The sequence below is a fragment of the Sipha flava genome, unplaced genomic scaffold (genome assembly GCF_003268045.1).
Source record: "Sipha flava isolate LNK unplaced genomic scaffold, YSA_version1 44_pilon_pilon, whole genome shotgun sequence".
In the NCBI taxonomy this organism is placed as follows: Eukaryota; Metazoa; Arthropoda; class Insecta; order Hemiptera; family Aphididae; genus Sipha; species Sipha flava.
The window spans coordinates 1,948,747-1,973,386 of NW_020273203.1; the positions used below are offsets into that span (position 1 = coordinate 1,948,747).

Sequence of the window (24,640 nt, forward strand, 5' to 3'; positions counted from 1 at the left end):
AATAAAGAAGATTATTAATTTGTGAATTATGCATTGGTGAGGTGTATAATGAATTTCACATGACTTCGGTTTACATTTTCTATAATTTAATAAGCAGGAATTTGAAATTGTTTGTTCGAACACCCTTAGGATATACTTATTTGCATTTTAATGCTGTAAAATGTAGTAAAATTATCCATATATTCAAATGGTTATCATAAAAAGTTTCAATTTATTTATAACTTGCACCTACGCTCAATAACATTGGTGTTTTGAGAATTTGAAACTTTTTAAACTTACATTTTTTGCAAAATAAAATTCAAATGTTCGTACTTCGTTTGCTGTCTTATTGTGTGTTTATTTTACTTATACAAGTATTTTATTATTATTTATCATTTACAACCATAAATAAATTCTACGGCGTTAAAAAACGATCTTGTGTGAAACTTGTTCATGGTTTGATCATATTTATTCTTTAGACTTTATCTGCTTATAAAAAAAAAACTTTTCAGTACGAATTGATAACCAAAACCAATTCCAACTGAAATTAAAACTTCATTATTTCAATATATAATACAGTTTTAATTTTTAATTATGAATTTCACGTTTCGATTAAATAAAATCACCAAAATAACCGATTCGATAATATGTAATATAGAAATTAAAATGTATGAAATTGGATCTAAAATTTTAAAATATTTAAGGTGCATAATTATATCAGATATATAGATCTTTGTACGGCTTATCGATCAACTAATTAGTTGATAAAACATTTTTTATAGTTTTGTAGTAACATTTTATGGTTTTGGTAAAAATTTAAATAGTTTTCCAGAATTTTTTTGGGAAATAATTGGTCTTTCACGTATTTAACAATTAAGTTTAATTAGATTTGTAAAAATGATTGCTTTTATACCTATAGAATGTAAAACTCTTTTAATTTATATAACGTTAAAGAGTGTTTGAAAATATTTTGATTTTAAAAGTGTCAAAGAAATGCATTTTGTAGATCACAGTTCATCAAAATTACATTATTCATTTTTTATCTGTATATACCTGCTAATATAATATTGTTGAATTAAAACGATATGTGCTAAATCGATAATTTTGTCCAATTGTAAGCATATATAAAAAATGAAATCGTGCTTAAGTTTAAACATTATAGTTTTATGATATTTAACAGTTTGATCATTGAATCATTATAGATTCATGGGAATTTCAAATACTGAGCTTATTGTTTGTTTGAATTCGTTTTTAAACCATGTGAGTATTATTTAAAAAAAATAATTGGTAAGCGTGTTATTCTGTATTGCAGATCATCAGGTATTGAATCGTTTTTTTTGTCTCAGAAATAATGGCGATTGGGAAACTATTATTTTAAACGTGGATGGTATACTCTTAACATAAATGGTTTGATAAATCATTGTGATCAGGGTTTGATTTGTCTGCAACTGATCAAGTGTTTTGTTGTGAATTGGTACTTTGTTACATTTTATATTATGTACATTTTTTAAGTCAGCCTTGGTATGTTTTACCATCGTAGAAATAAAGAGAGACCAACGCTTGATGGCGATCGCACGATGGATTATTGGTGGGATTTAGTGACAGCAAATTTTAGAAGTTCGTAGCGGTTGGTTCAATGATAATATGTATATTGTGATGAAACTGATTATTGGTTAAATATACACTTATATCGTATATTAAAATTGTATATATGTAAATTTATATAACATACACATAGGACGACATTTTATAGCAAGGTATTAAATTATGATACAAAGATGATTAAAATATATTTTTCGCTATGGTATACATTTAGACTTGCAGCTTTATAAAATGTATCCGACTTAGAGTTTTATTTGCTTTAGTCGGTATAAGTAACATTATTATGAACCATATAAGCAATAATGATAAAATTGTGGTGCCCAAGATTATAATATTTTTACAATTGCACCGTACTTGGAGAACAGCCCCATAATAAAAGCTTATTGTATAATATTTTTACATCAATGAACTTAATTGGTGAGGTTTTAATTTAAATTTATTCCTTACTAATAAAATTTTAAATATATCACCAAGTACTATTAGTATTTTGACAAGACGCTCCAAAATAATCTAAATAATCATGTAACTAGGTAGCTAGTAAAATATAATATAAAATAGATTTACATTCAATTTGAGAAATATGAGTATTTAACGCTAATAGAATAAAGCATCAATTCAAAATGTGTTATAAATATTTCCCCCAAGGATATGAGGATTTATTGAAACGTTTTATTAAAAATGCATTGCATTCTGTATACGTTTATCTAAACACTTATTATATGGAAATAAAATAAAGTGAAATCCTATATCATATTTGATTATTTTTCATCCAGCATTGAAAAAATTGAGCATTCAGACAGAATTATTTGAAATAAATAATACGATATAACTATTTTTTTATCGATAAAATAATTTTATATTTTTAATTGTGATCACACAGTCAAACGCTATTTATATTGAACAATTTTTATATTTTTAGGAAAATTAATTTCTTTTGAAGTATGTTCAAAATTGTTTGTATAGTGTAATTTTTTTTTGGAAAAAATCATAGTTCATAGTAATTGTTTTGCTTTATAGATAATGCGTTTAATTTCTCTCTATAATTTGTATCAAATTATTTTTCTCAATAATGGTTAAGTATAACTGTACATCACGTATAATAATTTATCAGAATAATTAGACTTTAGTTTAAAAACGTAATTTATGTAGTATATTTAAAATTAAATTCATTTTAACAATTTATGATTGTACTTTAATTAATGAATACATCACAGTTAACGATTCGAAACTATTCTTTAGAATTCAATGTGAACTATGGCCTATTAAATTCTATCGGTGGAACTCACGATTTAAAATGTTCTCCAGAGTTGTATTTTCTAATAAAGTATATGCTCGAGAATAAAGGCAAAAAAAACATCGTAATCAAATTACTGTTCTCGGTGTTACATTTACACGATCATGCCAGGACCTCCAATAACCGTACATTTAACCCGGCCACGTCCCTCTGAATTACGCACACGTGAAACCCAGCTGTAACCAAGCCCGCGTACACACTTAAACTTTATATTACTTTAATCATGAAAAAAATCACACCGGAAACGTTACATTATATATATTTGCAAGGGGTAAAGTTTATTTATGCGTTTCCATACTAAGTATGCGTGCTAATCACGAATTACTTTCGTACATATTGAATTCAATGGACGAATCCCTCGGAGCGACTTATAACATTGTCACGCATGTATAAATGCGGGCGTAGACATCTGTGCGAGCTTGGTTTATGTAACATAGGATTATCCGACCTGGCCCACATTAGGGCTTATTTATCGCTGTGTTTCCTCATTGCAACATATTACCTTTTGTGTGTGGTTTTTTTTTTCCACACTGTCTTACCGATTTTACCGTACCGAATACAGAGTGCACGTAATCGTGGCGGTCGCGCGTAAAGAAAAATACATTATGATAATACTATACCCATGTCCTTTAGATTAAATTATGATGTACGAACGTCTATGGTTATTAATTAAAATCTGTAGTATCTGTACACTTACTATGTGTTGTTCTCATTTTACGAATTAAAGGTTGCTCATGAACTATACACGCTCACATCCATCGCGGAAAGATAAATGCAAAATATAATGTTTCTTGGTGTCGTGTGAAATCAACATATTTTTATTTCATTATTTATCTCTCGATTTAAAAACGTTCCACTATTCTATTATTATTATTTTGTTGCAAACTCGTTTTCACGCCCATCGATAATCAAATACACACCTAAACATACACGCACGTGTGTGAGGCAGGGTGACCCGTTGCACACAGCGGATATGTGTTTTATTCATAAATCACGGTTGCACGTAAAATGTCTGTGCGTGTATCGTATATGTATATATAATATAACCGTGTCAAAAGAGAGAAAAACAACAATATGATGTAGTGTTCATAAAAATAAAAAATATAAGATCAGTGTAGATAACAATATGTCTTACTAGTACACAATACGATATTACACCTAGGATATAACCATAATATATATTTAATCTTTCGTTGGCATTTGTTCATTACATATTGTTTCGTTAAACGCAGAGGTGGAACCAGGTATTTTTACGAACGAGGAAAATGTTAAAATTACGCCTTATCATAGACCAATAATCAAGTACTCTTATCGAGAACTTTTTTCTAATAATAAATATACTATCATACTTATTGAGTTTTGACATAATGTCAGTATTTAACAAAGTTAAAAATATCAAACTAGTTGTTAATGATTACAAAAATTAAATCATCTAAAATTTTACACCCGCGGATGAATCCGTGTCTTCCACCATCTAGTTCCACCCCTGGTTTAACGCCTCGAAACGTAATTATAATGTAATAAAAATTATTTAAATGTTATCTCAGAAATTGCATCTCAAACGAATTAATTATTATTTTATTTGAGTACTGCATCTGGTTCGCCCGATTTTGATCCATTAGATCCACGTCCGTTCGGACCTATACTAATATAAAGGTTGTTGTGGTGGCAGGATATACTTTCTGGACTTGAGGGTAAAAATAATAGAACATAAAAAAAAGGTCAGTTTATTTTAACGGCTTGAGCGGGAAGCGTACGAGGTATATACAGTAGAACGGTATTTTACGTAATAGTGTTGGCAAACCGAAAAATATTCCCAAGGAAAAAAGTATTACCAAAAAAGTCATCGTAATAATAAGGTTCTTACTGCTGATAATTTCAATCAATTTAATAATTTTTTATAATGGTTAAGTTTCATAGTTTTAGGTGTTTGTAAAATGTTATTGTACTCATTAATTAGTGTGTGTACCTTGTGCGTGTACTAGTTTTCGACGTGAAAATAAACGCGTATCTGTGAGATATCATGAAAATCTTAAGACAATGCAAACTATATTTAACGCAAAAACGAGATTTTTGTTCATTCTTGTTTAGTCTAAATCTCACCCGAAACGTCGGGGTTCTGGATCGCGATTTATCGTTTTCGGTGCGTTTTGCTATGACCCGATCTATTAATCATGTTTATTGTTACGCACGTATTTGCCATCCCGGGGCTTTGCTATAACAACAAGTATACAATAATAATCCTGGGAGAATATCAATATCTGTGGAGTTCGACCTTCAAAAACTATACTATACCCTCGTTTAATTGAAACGCATTAACTCCTGCTATAACGATATATAACCGACTCCGTGAATTAGGGCAAATGGACGTGGGTCCGAGTTCTCGATATTTATATAAATATATAAATATAAAAATGTATTAATTCTCTATCCCCTGTTCGCAGTAAATTATACACTACTGCTGGGATAAAATTGTCGATCCCTTCGGAAAGTTGAGCCTATACACCGCGATGATGACGTGTCTTGGTGGAGTGATAGGGATGAAACTATCAACGGATCAGAGGATTATCATTTGGTATATTTTATGAACAAAAATGGTCTATAACAATGACAACGTAAATCATTATTTATTCAGAATTTCTGGAGCGTATAAAGAAGGCTTTTTGAATTTTTGTTTATACATTACAATATACTTTGTGATCACTTTTTCGGGTAAAGGACAGCCTTAAAAGTTTCAAGTAGTTCCTTTATAAATTGGAAATTTAGCACCGATATTTTGTGCGTGGCATTTAGAAGATGAATATTTTGTTTGGACTTTTCCATCGGTTTTCGGGAAAAATTATGAAAAACTTCATAATAACACAGTGAAATTTATGTTGATTCCTTTTTGTACAAAATCAATTTTAGGTATTTAGTGTTAATTAAAAAAAAAAAAATAATAATAATAACCCAAAAGCAATATGATAATAATTGGTTATTTTATAGTTTTTCGTGGACGATAATTTTTGAAAATAAAGATTTTCTTTTTTCAAACTCTTTGTAAAATTTGAATTCGAGTTATTTATTATCATAAAAAATGTGCTGTTTTACTTTTGAAAATTCAACATCTAATGGAATAGGTTTATAACATTATCTTGGGACAGGAAAAAAAGGTTAAACGCCTGTAAACATTATACTCCGATAACCTCCATCAAAATCGATTGCAATGCTGGTGTAATCTCTGCAAAGGGTGAAAGGTCGGCGCTTCATCGCGTTACAGTACGGACCCATGTGTATAGACCCCGTTATCAGGGTGGTTGAAAATATGTGCGTCGACGTTCCGTTAATGCCTTCGCTTTGTGTTTTTGCCGATAAAAAAAAAATACTGTCGGTTTTAGCTCGTTCAATTAAATCGCGTGGCTTGGATAAACATAATAGTATCCTATTCGCGATCAGTAGGCACACCGCAAAAGTATGCATTCAAACCGCCTTTGCGTATGTTTGTCAGAAGACCGCGATAATTGTTCGTAGGAGAATGATATACATCGTGTAGGTACTGATAGAAATGTTATAAAGTGAACCGTTCTGGACGGGACGAGCGCAGAGGTAAACGAAAAACGCGAACGGCGAATAAAGGTAAAGCCCTGTCGTTGTACTCCCCATTCCGTCGACCGGCACCGACTTTGCACCGAGATTCGTTGGCGACGGTTGCCGTCGTGTCAAGAGCATTGGCCGACGACGAAATTCGTTTTATTCGCGACATCCCGATGCATCGGTCCGCCGGGAACACCAAACCCGGTCATTCGTCACGTACATCGACCGCCGTATCGGGTGTAACTCGACGTGGCCCCTTTCACGTTAACCGCACCGATTCGACTGATCCGCTCCGAACCAACGCCAATGTTTTGCTAGTCGATTGCAAATAATCGAAGAAACCCCGTTATTTACGATGCTCAAAGCAAATCTCTAATTCCGGGGAAATAATTGCAAAATGCCGGTTGCGTTGGTCTCGAGGTAGGTCAACTCGGCGGAGTCGACTTAGCGAACGTTCCGCTTTCGCTCGTAACAACGACAACTGTAACGGCGAGTCGATGATCGACCATCGTTTTCGTACGGACTAGCTCCGAAAAGTTGACTGAAACAATTGAGTTTTTCGGGATTTTTCGGGGTTTCTGCAACGGTGCCGAAATTCAGCATTAATAACGTTTTATATACAATAATACGTATTACGAGTATATATAATAATTTACGACGGAAATCAATGCTCGATTTCTCCGCTTACGCAACGGCCCGCGAAGTTATTCCGAGTTTTTGTTTTTATGTAACCGGTAAGTCTTCGGTCGGGACTAATGTATTTTTTTGTCTGTTCCGCGCAGGCGTGTGACTCGTCGGCGGGGCCATGTTCAAAACGGTGCGCGCCCAACACGGCACCGGCGATCTGGCCGCCGAGCTCGAGTACACGATACTGCCGCAGTCGGACGATCGTTCGCCGTCGTCGGCGTCCAGCGGCGAGGACGAGCCGTCGTACGTGGACGGCCACCACCAGCACCGGCACCACCTGTTGCAGCACCAGTACCACAACAACCACAACCACCACCACCACCACCATCAGCAGCAGCAGCAGCAGCAGCAGCAGTACCACCAGCAGCAGCAGCACCATCACCACCATCACCACCGGCGGTCGTCGTCGTCGTCGTCGTCGTCGGCCGACGGCGGCGGCGGTGGCGCTCCCGGCACCAGGCGCACCGTCATAATCATCATAGCCATGTTGGTGCTCGGCTGCGGCGTCGTGGTGGCCGCCGTGCTGGTGCCCATACTGTTGGCCACCCGGCTGGTGTCCGCGCCTACGTCGGCGCGGCTGCAGACGTTCGCGGTGGCCGCGTCCGGCGTCATACACTCGGCCCGCGGCGACTACGTCCAACTGCTGCCGGTCATGCAAGCGCCGCCCGGCACCGTGCTCGAGTTTCAACAAGAACGGCCACCGCCGCCGCCGCCGCCGCCGTCCACGAACCGACGGAGGAGACGCACCGTGGCCGCGGCCGAGTCGGAAGCGGTCGAGCGGCTGCAACGGCGGCGGCGACCATTCGCAGACGTGATTCGTCACCGGAAACCGGCGTCGACCGGCAAACCGGATCCCAAACGGACGACTTCCGCTCTCGTCGGTGGCGGCGACGCGCAAAGTAAGCCTTTCTTTCGTTCATAAATGTATACCATAAATACATATAGATACATGATTATGGAACGTTTGCATACGAGTTGGGTCCGAAAATTAAAATATTTTCACCGGTTAAATCCTGGTTTTTTTTAAGTTCGTATTGATTACTCTAAAAACCGGATCATAGACTTTTTTCGGTGAGCACCGCACACATTAACGATATGTTTCCCATCGTAATTGACCTATAAAACAGTGTATGATTGACTTTCGAGCACAGGTATGGTTAGGATTAGTTTTTTTTTTTTTGTTCAATTAATAACCATGCACTGTTGGAATTATACAGTATATCTAATAAACACTGGTACACGAACAGTCATGACGTTTACGAATCGTCGTCGTTTGCACGACGTTTTCGATCCGATTTCCGTCGTTCGTTGGTCGCGCATTCGATAGAAAACATTTCACGCACCGCTGATTTCGATTCGAAAAGATCCTTTCCACCGACTGTTATTAGCTTCATTATATTACATTAGGTACTATTATTATTAATATTATATTATATTATAATACTATAGTATTATTTTTTTTAACGTGCGGTTTTTCACGCTTACGTTTATCACGTAATCACGAACGAGATGTGCCGTGGTTTCCGGTATATACGGTTCTTTTAACATTAATATAAAACGTATTATCAATGGTGCAGAGTAAACTTTAAAGTCGACAAAAGCCATAGAGAGAGAAAAAGCAGGCTCTTATTCATACATTTTTGTACTTTGGTGTAATGTCGTTATATTTTCGAGGGTGCGTAACGCATCAGTAACGTATTTAGCAGACAGAAAGTTATATAGAAAATCTCACGGTACTTTTAATTATCTTTATAAAAAAATTAATTTTTATTCTCAATAGAACGAATTTTTCTTGTGAATTACCAGACATATATAAACCACACCATACCCATTGCTTAAACATTTTTTTTAATAATTATTCTAGTACAATAATTAATGTTATGCATTATATTCTTGAGTTGTAGTGAATCTATGTATTTTATTGGTCAAAATATCTATCTATATAGTCTGAAAGTGGGACATAAAACATTTTAATTTACCAGTAAAGTTCATTGAAAATAATGTTAAATATTTAAATATTTTTCTTACATTTTTATTTTTATTTTTAGTATATACCCTCAAATTTTGTTAAAATTGCTTTTACAAAGTTTAAGTTACAATTTTGTTACTACTGTGCACTTTTATTGAAAGAATCATTATGTTAATATTTATTACAAAACTAGTTATCGGTTTAAATGCATATTTCTTTTATTTTTTTTTTATTTTTTCTAATATATTTTGTGCCATAAAAAGTATTTATTAATTTTTCAATTGAAAACACTATGAAAATAGTTTTGTTTATAAAATCATTTATATTTTTGTTTGGTGTTTTAAAAAATTATAATACAATAAGTTTTTTCACCACAGAAATATATTTAATAATAAAATTATTCATTAATTCTATTTATATGTATAATATATTAAAATAAATAAGTACTGAATATTAAATTATTGTGTTATAAACAAAATGAAATATTTCTATAAAAACTATTTGTGTAATTTGTAATCTTAGGTCATACAAAAATTAAATTGTACATATTACGTTTAATGATGCATGGTTATATGTATGTAATGTACATAATGTCGAATGTAAATTTATTCTTTGATTCTAAACTATATTACAATAATAAATTCGTACTTTTACATAATAATTTCAATTGATGGAAATAAAATAAATATAAATAATTATTAAATACAAATATTATTTTATAATATTTTCCTTTAAAACAGATTTTTAAAATAAAAAGGCATTTAGTGTTGGTGTATTAAACTCGTTAGGATAATATTTATAGTTTTATTTAACACGTTTTTCCTTTGGCATACATATCTAATGACATTAACAATCATCCCATTTGACCTTAAATGTTTAGATTTAATATTTATGCAAATTTGTTTTTGTTCTAAAAAGCGTACGTAGCTGAATTAATTGTTCAACAAGTTGTCTTATCTTATTTAGGCTAGTTTAACATAAATCAGATTTCTCAATTCCATATCGACCAATAATATATTCAAATGTCATCAATTTGTTTAGGATTATGATTGTCTTGAGTAAGTTTGATGCGTTCAAACGGGCGTATCCGAGTTGGGTCCCAGTTAATATTTTTTATAAAGATAAATAACTAATTGAGTCTGATTATAAAAACAATAACATATGAGTTCGGTCCGACCACTTCGATAAAAAAATCTGTAACTTACAAGTATTGATACCCTTGATAATGTTAAAAAATTAATAGATTTAAGTTTGTAAAAGTTCTAACATTTAAATTTTTACAAATTGTGTACATTTTTAATAATTTATTTTATTTATTTACCATACTCCAGTGTTTTAGTTTTCAATTAGTAATTAAATTGATACCATTTATTAGAAACTTAATAAAAAACCATACTAGTGTTCTAATTTATAGATCACTGATAAATCTTGAAAGCGACAATCTGTACAGATGAGAAGGAAAATGTTTTTTTTTTTTTGTATGGACCTAATTAGAGTTTTACTAGTAAAATCGTGGAAGCTAACTAGTGTATGCCTGAAAAATACTGGGACCTAACTAGACTAAATAAGTTTCTTGGAGATCCAGCTAGTAAACGTCGGTTCAAACAACGCTAAATCGTTTGTTTCTTTTTAAACTTGCAATACTGCAAATAATAATTATAAATAATATATAAATATTTATTAATTATTGAATAATATAAAAAAATAAAAGTCAAATTTGGTAGATTTTAAAAATAGTGCTAATGTGGTAAATGGTAATGCGGTAAGATGTATCTGCATTGACATAAAATATAACAGTGATTTTATGTTTTATAGTTTAGAAATGATTTGGTAATCTAGACGAGAGAAAAATAATAAGTTTTCTGTATTTATTAGTCTAGACTACTTTACGATAAAATAACAATGGGAAAAAAATCGTAAATAGAAAAATAATCAAAATATATTTTCTTTGAAGGTGATACAGCAAATAGCATGTCATTTTTTTTAATAAAAGTAATATTTTCCATTCATGTAACTTAGGAATTTTTTTTTATAATTAAAACAATTTCAGTAAGCTTCTTGATATGTACCGAGTCCAATTAAAAAAAAAAATATTGAGATTATTGGCAACTTTAAGTTAATACCAGGCGGGTGATGATCTTTTTGAATACTAATAATAAACAACGACAAAAGGGGTCGAAGTAAGGAACGCTGATTTTGTGTGGTGGGTAGTAATTAAAGTAATATGCATTCCATGCAAAACGTAAAAATGTATAAGCTTGCGTACAGTATGTTATAGTGTAATTGGCAATAGCAATAACAACAATATAATAATTCAGAATAGTGACTAGATTGTTTACGAATACTATTTCACTGTTATAAAAAATTCAATAATAATAGTAATAATAATAATGCACGTGACCATAAGTTGTATGATTTAACGGTAACCGATGGTGGCGGCGGGCGTGGTGCCTAACCTGTCAAATGCGTACCGCGGTAGGGCGGACGAATACGATAAAAGTAGTAGATCGTCTGCTGTTATATACAATATGAGTCGATTATAAATTGCGTATGATGGCAACAGCGTATATTATAATACGACAAAAGTTTTATAAACTATACGTATATATATAAAAAAAAAAAGTTTGTACAAAAGTTATTGACACAACGCGTGTTACATACGCCACAAGACAGTGGGTTTCGAAATATAGCCTTTGCGAGAGACGCACGCTGTCCTCATATTATATCATATTTTAATTATTACGACTGTTATTAAGAATCTATACGTAGTAAATTAAAATGCTTATTCAAATGCACGTGTATTACGTGAACGAATTATCCTTTTTAATTAAAGCAAATGTAATATAATCATCCATTATCACATGTTCCTTTTCCACGTTTTTTTTATTTAGCTTTTACGGGCTATTTAGACTCTTTGTTTCTAAAACCAATTTCCTCCATACTTCTCATACGTGAGCTAGATGCAAATTTCTATTCCAGTATGGTTTCAATGCGTCTAGATACTTTTCTAACTGCATAAAGCCATCATTGCCTTGGCCGCCCCCTTGGTATTTTTCAATCTATTTGATTCACCATAACCATTTTTATAAGAGACCTATCAGCTCTTCATGCATGCCCAGCCCAGGCAAATCCGGAACTCCTTACAAACTGCACTATGTCCTCTTTTGAATACAGATTCTTTAGTTCCTCATTTGAACTCCTTCTCCACGTTTAATATTATTAAGAAATAATCGCATTAAAACATAGGTACTCTTTTTATAAAATTAATATTTCATAAACAGTAGTACGCTTTCGTAATCCTAAAATAGCGTTGAAACGGTATTTTTTGGGGATAAAAAAACAACAAGTTTATTTAAATTACTCTTGTGCGTTGATATGATATCAGTTTATAAAAACAATGCATCTGATGAACTGGTACTATTTTTTTTTCTCCTATATTATAGCTGCATAATCATTATTTTAAAATTTTCGAAGACTGCGGTGTTTAATATTCGCAGGAGCGGATTAATCTACCGGGAGTTTGGGAGTTTTTCCGATGGTCTGGACTGTTCCGTGGACTTGGCCGTAACTCAACATCATTAACAACGACCGTGCGTCGGTTTATTTACCATTTTTCCGCATTGAAATGTTTTCCCCATCCACTAGAGATGAGCAAAATACATTGATGTTTCAAATGTAGATACATCGATGCATCAGAACATCGATGTTTTAAATTTTTTGCCCATCTCTACCATCCACCCCTGAATGTTCGTAACTTGTATTTCGATGAGTTTAAAATATTTAAATGCAAAAATATCTAACGTGTTGGATAAGAAAAAATTAATATTTTAGTATTACGATATTCATGTTCAACTATAAGGTGTATTTACAGTTTTAACGAATTGATTTTTTGATAGGTATTACTTGGATTTATTTCGATAAAACATGTGATTCGCGTTGTTGATAGTAATATAATGCAAATATGAACGCTTAATAGAAAATATATATTAATTTATGTAAATATATATTTATAATTGTTATAATATATCATATAATTTTTCACGTTGTAAAAATATTGTTTGAAGTGCGTATCGCTTAAATAATGTCTGTCAAAATGTTGTATAACTGTATCAAAACGTTTCACGCACATCCTATTTCTTCAATATCGATATCATAGTAGGCGTTTCGAGTGTATCGGTCGGGTAAATTCAAAATTTAACAGTACTATTAAAATACATCGATGTATTTTTTGATTTACGATAAGAATTCGCCCGTGTCTTGAAGTGTAACCTACAGGACCCTGTATAATAAGACATTCATTATTTGTTTAAAGTTTCTTGTTTATTCAAATCGCGTACAATGGTGCACTATAAGTTCAAATTGTTTACTCTTTGTCGTAAATTGGTTTTCCCTCACAATACTTCAAAATTGACGATTCTTTAAATATAAAGTCAGTACACAATCTATGTGGGTAAATCTAAAAGATTCATTTTGATAGAATTACATTTCTCTATTTCTGTAATGTATATAGTAATCTCATTTGTATTTATTTTTCATACAATATGGTATTATTGGGACTTGTATGATAGAAAGTTTTTTTGGCAATATTTCATTATTATATGCAAAATTATTTACGAATACTGTAAACTTATGAATCTTTGGTCATGAATCAATTTGCATAGTCTAAGCTTCATATTCTTTAAACAAGTTTGGAATCACAAGTTAATAATATATATACATAAAAAATTAAAAACTCTTCGCAGGTAATAAAATAAATTATTAGTTTTATAACCATAAATATGTATCTAATCGTCAATCGATCACGATAATTACGTTGTTAGTCTGTCACAGCCTTTGTTCGGTAAACACTACGGGGTCGACGTTCGTTGTCTTGTCATTCTAATTACAATAACAATATTTTACACACAATGTAGCCAGATTAAATGCCATAATGTCATGATTACATCACGAGCATCATTAGTTTTAATTTCAGTAAAATATGTTATTATTTTGTTCAGAAATCACGAGTTTAGTATATTATAATTTAGATTCATCATGTACTAATTAGTTTGAATACTAAGCCAAAAACAACTTCTTATTTTATATCACAATTTGAGAGTTAAAAAAATAAATCGTGAAAACACATTGTATTTAGAGTCCTGGGTGATAGAAATTAGACGGATAGGTAAATTATACCGAGCATGTAACTTGAGTGAATTATTTATTGAACGTAATGCATACTGGACTTGTATATATCTTTTGTATCATTTTTTCTCTTTATTTATATCCGTAGTGGTAACCATATAGGTATATTTTTTAGATTTGATATCTTTTTATTTGGTCTAGAAGGACATTTTTATGTCCTTTGTGAGTATGAAAAATGGGCGAATGGAAAATCCCTGCCCTTGGCAAAAAACCTATACATGTTCAAAGGATAATATTGACTTCATTATTTGACGTCTTATTATATACGAGTTCATCGGGCTTTTCTGAGTATTTGGTTGCAAGGTTTCAGTAATGAGAGAGTTTTTAACAAATTTTATTTCTATATGGATTACTTTTACCTACAACTTTGTGGAACTTTTGTTTTGGCTAAATATAGAATAACATTTATAGTTTGAAAATGTAATTTATCGAAAGGTGATTATTATATTTTAGACATGTTGGAATATAATAAAAAATAAAAATTATAATGAACGATTAGTTTAATTGTTGTAATGGATACTTATTTTTATTATTTCTATTGAACAACGAGCCACGACAGCTTCATTATGGTGTTTGATTGTGGTTTTCTTAATTAATACATTAATTAGTAACAAATTATTATAGATAATTTCTGTAATTAAACACTATTCTAGTTAAAAGTTGATATTAATATTATATTATAATTAAAGTATACATACAAGTAATAAATATACCTTAATATTTATTGATGAAATCTCATTGTCTATAGTATAGTATGTTCATCCGATGGTTTTTGCTTTAAAATAATTTCTTTAAATTATTTCTAATATGCCAAATCATTTATCAAATTCTCACATGGAGAACATTTTAATTCAATGTAATACATAGATACTTAGATATTATTTTCATACCATAACGTACCTTATAGTTGAACTAGTTGCAAATATCATCATTGATGAACAAAAACGATTTCACAAGAAAAATATGACGCTTTTCAGAATTGATAGATATTGACAATTTTTTTAATTAGAAAAGGAAAATTTGTTACAGATCACATCAGACTCCAATTTTTTATATAATTGTATACATCATGTTAGAAAATCTATTTTATTTTTGAGATATTTACTGATTTGAATTTAAAAAATCAGTGTACAATACGATCTCTATAAAGTATTTTCTTTCAATTAAAAAAAAGGAGATTAATAAAATAATTATTCTGTGAGATGTCATTGTTTTTTCGAAGTCATGTTTACGAACGACATAAAATATGATTTGTTGTAAACGTAATTTTTTGGAAAATTACATTTTTCTATTATGGGAAGGACTGAGGAAATTCCAAATTTTGAAAATATTTTTGTTGTCATATGGTTGCTCGTGAGAACTTTAGGATTTATAGAGTACAAATAGCCTAAAAATATGATAAATTTTTCGGAAAAATTGACTTCTGATAATTTAAAGGTTGGAGAATTGTACGCTCTCTTCTCTCCCTAGTAATTTTGTAAATTTATTTGAAACCATGTCCGTACAAATTTGGTACGTATCGAATTGAGTACTAAATAGTACTAAAGTTGCTATTATTTATGGTTTGGGGGTGGGAGTAGGGAACGTATATTAATACTTAAGTTTTGACGCATCTTGATGATCAAATAACTAAGAATGATTGAGTACAATATATGCTTAATCATTTCCAATCGAATAGTTAGGTTAGTTCTCTGACATCGAATTTTTAAGATTTGTTATTACATTAAAAGAGTTTACCATAGAAAACATATAATTTTAAAATCAATATCTCCTTACAAAAGCTTCATTAAAAATAGAATAATGAATTGGAAAAAATATGTTATATTGTTTATGCATATATTATATACATTTCAAATGGCAAATCGTATTAGATTATTATACGTGACAATTATTTAATGCAGAAAAATAGTATTTATTTTTTTTAAATTCACTACTCGAATAGAACATAAAATGTATAAAATATATTTACTTATCTTATATTTGACCACGTAAGGAAAAAAGGTCGATTATTATATATAAATATGATTATTATTTAGGGTTTTCAGGTAGGAATTTCATGGAACCGAATGGAATACCTTTACACTCAGTATTGAGTGTTTGCGTTATATGTATACAAAGAAAAATCCATTGTAATCAATGAATTGAAAATACATATAGTATCTATATGGACCATAAAAATATATTAAAGTTTGGAATGATAAATCGCAGTGTCAAGTATTAGCACACCACTTGCGACAATGTACATTGAATTTTTGAAGTCGATTCTATGAATGCCTGTCAACATTATATTATATAATGTAAATCTGTATCTACGTACGTACCGTATATGGCAGGGGTGAGCAACTGGCGGCCCTCAAGCCTTTTTTATCTGGCCCGATCTATATTTTTAAATTACATCATAAAATTTTATAGTTTATCGTCTATACTCTATCTTTTCGATATAATAATAATTATTATATGGATAAGATATAAAAAAAAAAAAAAATAATAAAAATTAAAGATATAAGATATAAGTTAATAATTTTTGTTAATAAGTATTAAACATCGTTAAATGTCATATATATACATATGTTTACGAATAGCTTTCAATCATAGCTGTTTGTACCGAACTATTTAACTGTATCAGCTTATGTCTATATTCTGGCTCGCCAGATTTTAATTTTCTAAAAATTGGCCCCCTCTAGTAACTCTAAGTTGCCCATCCCTGGTATATGGAGTTCACGGATAGACGAAACACCATAGCGATTTATTTTTATTGGATTTATTCTTTTGATGGGTTATGTGATTTATTTTTGATTTTTATTGTAGTAATACAACGTTTCCTGGAAGAATTGAATTTATATACACGCTCGTACATTTCGCAAGAGGTCAAACCAATTATGTGTGAGCTACGGATATATCTCGGGTTGTTTATTTCGTGTACCGAAATATTATGTATTGCTATGGAACCGCGCCTTCCGCTCCTCTGAGAAATTTATTTTCACCGGACTTGTTGAACGTCGCTAGAAAACTAAACCGAATTGTTTTAAAAACAAATAATGGATTTGATACGTAACACGATCGAGACCAAGCAATTATTTTTCGCTGTTGTAAGCGCACGGGTGTTTTTAATCCGCATAGTATACGGACATACGAGAAAACATCCCATCAATAGGAAAAAATAAAAGTCTATCGAAAAATATCATGGCCCACAGAAACTACAACTAAATGTATCGCTGCCGCTGCCTAACGTTCGCGTTTCCACGTTTTTGCTCGAATCGTTATTGCGTACACCACGTGAGGTGTAAAACAAATAATAATAAATTATAAAACTCGAAATCACAAAACATTCCGTTAAAACCTAATAATATTTACTGTGATTCTGATGATCATTTAACGTTGTTAATGTTCTATGCTCATTGTTATCGTTATTTTCTTTTCGAAGACGTATTTATTCGAATCGAGGACACATTACTGTACGAATACGATATAAGCTGATCGCAGATTGTACGCGGTGAAAATTGGCAAAGATGAAAGCGAACTGTAAAGTAGCGCTCATTCTGTTTTTACACGTCATGTTGAACCAAAAAATATTCCTTCGTCCTATTCCTTTTACGGAATTTCCGAGAAAACTATTCGTGTAATATCATACACACATACACACGCACGTGAATACACGTATATATGTATATAACTGTGTAGTGAAAATAATATTTCCCGCGTTCGCCAGCTAATCGGAACTCCTCCTACCCGTTTCATCGGTCTCGTAGCCGGGTCTGCCCTAGCTTCATGGTTTTACAACTGTACGGATTTCTCGTTTGATCACCGGTCATTTTTTCCTCCCCTACACCTGTACACATCCTACATGCTCCGATTTCAATCTCATTTTATTTCTGCGGGACGACGAGATCGCGATAATAACCGCACGTCATACCGCCGCGCGTCCGCACGGAAATATATCGGTGTACGTGTATGAAGCTTATATACACGTCGTACTGTTGGCGGTTCGGCGGCGTTTCAAGTGTTCAGACCATAAACCAACGTGCACGCGGTCATCTCGTCGTGTACGCCGCAACGCCGGGGCGAGAGATTTCGCAACGGATATTTATTTAACTTTATCAGTATAATACTTTAGTGCACCGTACAGTACGTATTATGTATGATGTATGCGGTATTCTCCGTTGCAACGGCCACGGCGTTACGACACATCTGTATGCATCATATATTTCCCGCGCGTTTTATTGTGTCTGCGAGAGAAGGAACGACGTTTTGAGTAATCATCCGCCATTTATTATCGTACAACGCGCCAAAATACTGCAATATGATGTACAAAATACACGCACGCACACACACACACACGTGCGCGCTCACTATGTGTGTACATATATATATATAACGTCCAAGTATAATGGAGAATCGGAGTCGAAGTTGTGCACAGCAACGCGAGCAGAACGAGTAGTGTCCCACCGCAAGGAAATCGTACTTGTTTCGAAAATTATTCGTAATCAGGTTCTACATATGTATATGAGTGAATGTGGTGTGTGCTGACGTGTATGGTACATACAATACATATACGTGTTTATTACCCATCGAAAAATACCCTTCAACTTTTTGTGTGCAGTCAGTACATATGTTCAATAATATAATGTTAAAATTACACTTATTAGTTTTTAACCTCTTCGTCTTGTACAATATTTAACTGAAATTGATTTTTATTTTCCGCATAATATTTCAGTTGCATCCGAAAGTTATCTAAATTTCACATTGTTATATATATATAAATATAATAAATGTCGAATGATTGTTTCATTGGATATTTCTACTTGTATTAACACTGAATTATTACACGTTTTAAGTATGATAAAATTGTCGCGACCGAACAGGTGCTTTCGATTAGTTAACAATGTGAAATAATATGTACAATGTTTTTTTAAATTTAAAACCATATATTCTAATCTTACAATGATTTATTTAAGCGTTTAAGTATATTTATTAAATATTATATATTATTAGCAACGGAAAAGCCATTTGGCAGAAATATTTCCTCCCTCCCTCAACTGTGGATGTCAATATTGTACATGTTGATGTAATTATACACATCCGCCCATTCACCGAAGTCATTTGCAAACAAAGTTTTTTAACTCGAACATTGAATTATGACTTTATAATATTGTTATATAAGGTGCTGCATGAAAATATTTTAATTAACACAACTTCATGTTCAATGATTATTGATGAGGTTTTTAGAATTTGTTGCATCATAATTAACGTCGAAGCGTTTTTTTATACAACGAAATTTGTTCAACCGTTTTATATATATATTTATACTTAATGAAAAATTGTCAACATTTTTTATCGTCAAACACTAATTATGTATAAAGGTAATATAATAATTATGACCTACTAAAAAATGAAATCATATTTTTAAAATTTTTATACATTTTACTTTACTTTTATCGTGCAGTGATTTTAATTAAATGGTTTTTTTTTTTAATATGTTATACTAACAAATAAATTCAAATAAAATCAAATGTATTGACTTCCATGATACTAATATTTATTGTTTATTTATTTTTTATTAAAAACTTTAAAATCTAGTACTACACATACATTTTTATTCCAATCTCGATTGATGATTTTTTGCAATTTTTTCTCTGTTTTTCTCAATTAATTGGAAAATTGTAGAAAAAATTAAAAAATTACCATCCCTCCCCAATGTACTAACTAGACACCAATCTATCTTTAACTTCTATGATCAAAACGATCTGATCTTCTGATCTAAACCTGAACACAGATAAAAAAACTAATTTAATCCAGAATCTAAAATTAAAATCAAACAACATACATATTTAATGATTTTGTAAGTCGTAATAGACATTTTATGTTTACGACTTATTTTATGTCTAAATGATTATCAATGTTTAACTTTTTAATAGCAACTCTTATTGTTTGTATTTTATTTATTTTACTAAAGAAAATATACAATAGTTAGTGATTCCTTCATTATGTACGGTTCGTTCCATTTATTTTAGCTTGATGTTGAACATACATATTATAATGTATTATTATATTTTGAATTTAAACGTGATAATAATAAATAGTCCAACAGTGCTATATTTTGAAATTTACCCAATTTTCTTGAAAAATTAGGTACCGAATTACAATTCATATTTAGTAAATCAAAGTTGTACAAGAATCTACTTGAAACTTTATTTTTTTTATTTCCCTTAAAAGTGTTTACTGAAAACAAATCACCAGTATGTAATCAATCCCTATAGTTTCAATCAAATAAAACTAATATTAAAATGTTTCATGTTTGCTTATCAAATTAAGATTAAGTTAAAAATTAATGTTCATAGGATGGTTTAATTTAAAAACTAACTTCTTGTTTGTGTAATTTTTAGTAAATAATTAGATGCATTGATTTTAAATTGCTTTGGTACTGTATACTGATTAAAACGAAGTCATATTATATATCTAGTTGACGTAAGAAAAATAAGAATATTAGCTATTTCGAACTTAAAGCTAATTATTAATATTTTTTTAACAACTAAAACGGAAATCACGTTATCATTATGCCTAGATATTTATTTATTCATTCATCATAATATTATAATGTTTGGTATATATCACATATACTACTAAGGATTAATAAATAATTATGTAATAAGTATAAATGAAACTGAAGGATAAAACAATCGAATAAACAATTTATACAGTTCTTGTGAATATCATATGTTACGTAAAATAATTATTATAAGACAATTTAACTATTTTGATTTTCACAGGTTAGTGATTTTATGCTATTTTATACTTTTCGAGTTTTTACCCATCAACAATATAGTTGAGTAAATAAAACGAAAAAATATCATCATGATTTATGAATATTTTATAAAACTGTTGTGAAATGTAATTCACAACAATGACCAAGCAGTAAAACGTTATACTAAAAACGTCAACTAGATTACGTTAACTGAGAATAATTTTCCTAACCATTGACTGAATATAAAAAGACAACCCTAAACAAATTAAGCTTAACAGATTTAATTTTGCATTGTGGTTATTTTCACGATTGATGTGAAAATATCTATTTTATCGTCTTGTTCCCTGATAGTGATTATTGATAGCAAAATTTGTTCTCCGTACAGCCGTCAGAAGTACTGTACATTAAAAAAAAAGTTACTGTATGTTCGCCGTGTTAATGAACGGGGTTCAAATGGTAAAATAATTGATTGGATATTCGGATGGCTGTTCGACAGAAAATTCTAAAGGTTATGTCAACTGGACATCTTGACGTTTATTCTGTCGGAGTTAAATCTTCTACTACAAGTCGTTTTGACTATTATATGCACAAAAATATATATTACATTTTATTCATTTTGATTTATCAGATTTTCACTATCTATTAGGTTACTAATAAATATAATAAAATAATTTATGTATAAAAAAACCCAAATCACTGAAATTAAGTAATTATATAAATATACAATGCATATAGGTAAAAATACGGTAAAGCCCATATAATTGATAACATATATTTTTCTTCTTCTTCACTTTTTTTTTTCCTTTAATTGATAACATTGTTTGATATCAGTCAACTTATTTATTTTAGGTAAAAATACCTGAGTTTTAAGAAAAATTCCGTTTTTTAGTCTTAAATTTGAATTTTGAATTTATTGATATTTTAATTTTGTGAAATGATAACAATAAATGAAAATAGGCAGTCAGTAAAAGATTATCAATGTTATTTTTATTATTAATAATCATATTGCCAATCAGATGATAGGACGTAAAAATAGTTTTATGATGGCGTTAGAATTAACTATTGCCTTAATTTTGGAGAGACATTTTTTTTCCTGGAGGATTAAATTTGTCTTATTGTTTTTATATCATAACACAAGTGAATATTTGAATTTTATTGAATCATGATGTACACGTATTTTTTATTTAAATTATTAAAAGAAATATTTTTGTTAGACTTCCTTTATTTTTTAAATAACTGTAGAATTTGAATTCGTTTGATTGTGATGCATATCAAGATTACATTATGATTCAGTAGGTACTGTGAATATATTTTTATTTATGTATTTTTTTTTTTTTTTTTTTAATTTGCCTTTGATATTTTATATTTTGAAAATATTTATTTGACAGTAAATGAAAATCTAAGATGAAATGATGTCGGAAAACTGTTTAAAACTATATCATCAACATCATTAAAATTTGTATCAATTATACACTTAAAATTTAAGTTGAAAACAGATATATGACATATGTATTCATTAAGACTTGTAATGTAAAACTAATGAAAACCCGAAGGATACAACTGTGTCGAAAACCGCAATTTATTCGAAGAAAGAAAGTTTTTTTTTTTTTAGATTTTCATAAAATTTTAGCATTATATAAAACACATTCAACTAATAGGGGAATGCTGCTGTTACAGTAATTCTAACAATGTGGCTTCAATGTTTGTTTATATCACGATAACGACCTTCTTTTGCGTCTGCCACACGACCATTGCGCTTTATAAACGCCGAGATGAATTTGTGTGAAATATTGTAAGCCTGTCAGTAACATTATTCTGTTCAAAGAGCTCGAAGTTCACCAGTTTCGAATAGAAAAAATTGATGTCCAAGGCAAATGTGTGATCTCGACCGCTGCGAGTTGGTTTTTTTTATCAATATCAAGTATACTTACCCTCTAAAGAAGAAATGAACTGTTAATATTGAATAATTGGGAATAATTTTTATTTTACACGCACTTGGTTTTAAATGACAAACCTACCCTAAACAAGGCGCTCTTTATTTAAATGGTACCAAGGGCATTTTCACCCTATCACGGACGACCTAGATTACAATGGATTGTTGTGCGCATAGTTTCGGTGCAGTAAACGTTTCTAAACACAATGCTCTTTTAGGGAAGCAGTTTGCACAGAACTAATAATTTTAATTTACATATATTAACAAAGTGGGTCGATATTTCGTTTATACACAATAATTGTGCAGTGCATGTCTAGGGATAAAACTGAGTCGTATATATTGTAACTAATTCAGAATAGTTTTAATTCCAAATTAGTGTATTCTGTGTTGATGAAATTATTTAACAGCGTTACATCGACGGACCATGAATTTTGACCAAATCGAAAATGTGGTTCTTAAGAACCATATCGGACCGATGCAGCGAAAGTTCCTATAAATCTTCTTTTTTATTTCCTTCGCCTTTCTCCCAAATATTTGGGGTAAGTAAGTCACCCTTGTTTTAAATTTCCATTCGTCTCAATTTTCTACATCCCCTATGCAAACAACAATGACCTTCGTATCATTCTCAATCGTATCCAACCATCTCTTTTTTTGATCTTCCTGTTCCTCTTTTCTCATAAGTGTCAAAATATACATATATACGCACGTTTATTTGCGGTCAGGTTAGCTACGCGTCCATCATCGCAAGTACAACTCGTGCAACCCTCTTTTTTCGTCGGGCCACAATTCGTGTACCATTAATTTCGTCGGGACCCAACACGTTAACTGCGGCAGGCACAAACGCGATTTAGGTCACATTTTTGTGGTTGTCAGATTTGTACCAACCGAAATGACAAAGTTATGATATATATATATATATATATGTCGCATCCACATAGTGAAATCATTCATTTCATGAACTGAATATTCAAATAGTGAAATTCGTCCAGATCGTGAATTTTGACGAAAATGCATTTTATGGACATCTATTTCATGAAACGGACAATACCTATATACTATACATATACCTAATATTGTGTACTTTGTGTAATTGTTATAAAACAGAATTGTTATTTAGCAATAAATATTTATATTACATCATAGTATTATTATTATTTATTAATTCATTGATTTTAGCATTTATTTATTTTTACATGACGATTGATTATGACATAGACTCTTACATAGCATATTATTATTAAAACATGCATGTTGGCAAGGAGTTTTTGCTTTACACCAACAAGACAAAAATCCTTGCCCTCCTGAAATTTTTTTTAATCATTTATCGCACCGAAAATTCAACATTTTTATAGTGAGGATTTGAGTTGTTGATTTTTTTCAAATATTCACTACTGAACCATCCATTAAATAAACCATATTTTGTTCCAAGTATATGCAATCCTTTTTTTTTTTGTTCCATTATCACACAAATTATGGTTGGAGGATCTGCAAGTCCCCTATTAACTTTCAGTACTCCGGATATACCACATTGATTAATTTTAAAATTGTCAGTTATTTTGTTATTTCTCTGTTAAAAATAAGGTTAATTAAGTTCTAAAAAGTAGTAGTACATTTTGACTGTATTGTGTTATTTACCTTGATCATTTTTTCTGCAGCTATAATTTGACCTTTATGTCC

At 31.0% G+C, this 24,640-nt stretch overlaps 1 protein-coding gene across 1 annotated transcript in view; it reads left to right on the forward strand.

The window, feature by feature from the left end:
- LOC112689545 (transcription factor MYB120-like) overlaps positions 1-24,640 on the forward strand; it is a 45,426-nt gene that overhangs the window by 3,833 nt on the left and 16,953 nt on the right. Inside the window, exon 2 of the mRNA XM_025563314.1 lies at positions 7,231-8,034. Coding sequence (XP_025419099.1) covers positions 7,254-8,034 — 781 coding nt within the window. The 5' untranslated portion in view covers positions 7,231-7,253. The remainder of the gene's footprint in view (positions 1-7,230; positions 8,035-24,640) is intronic.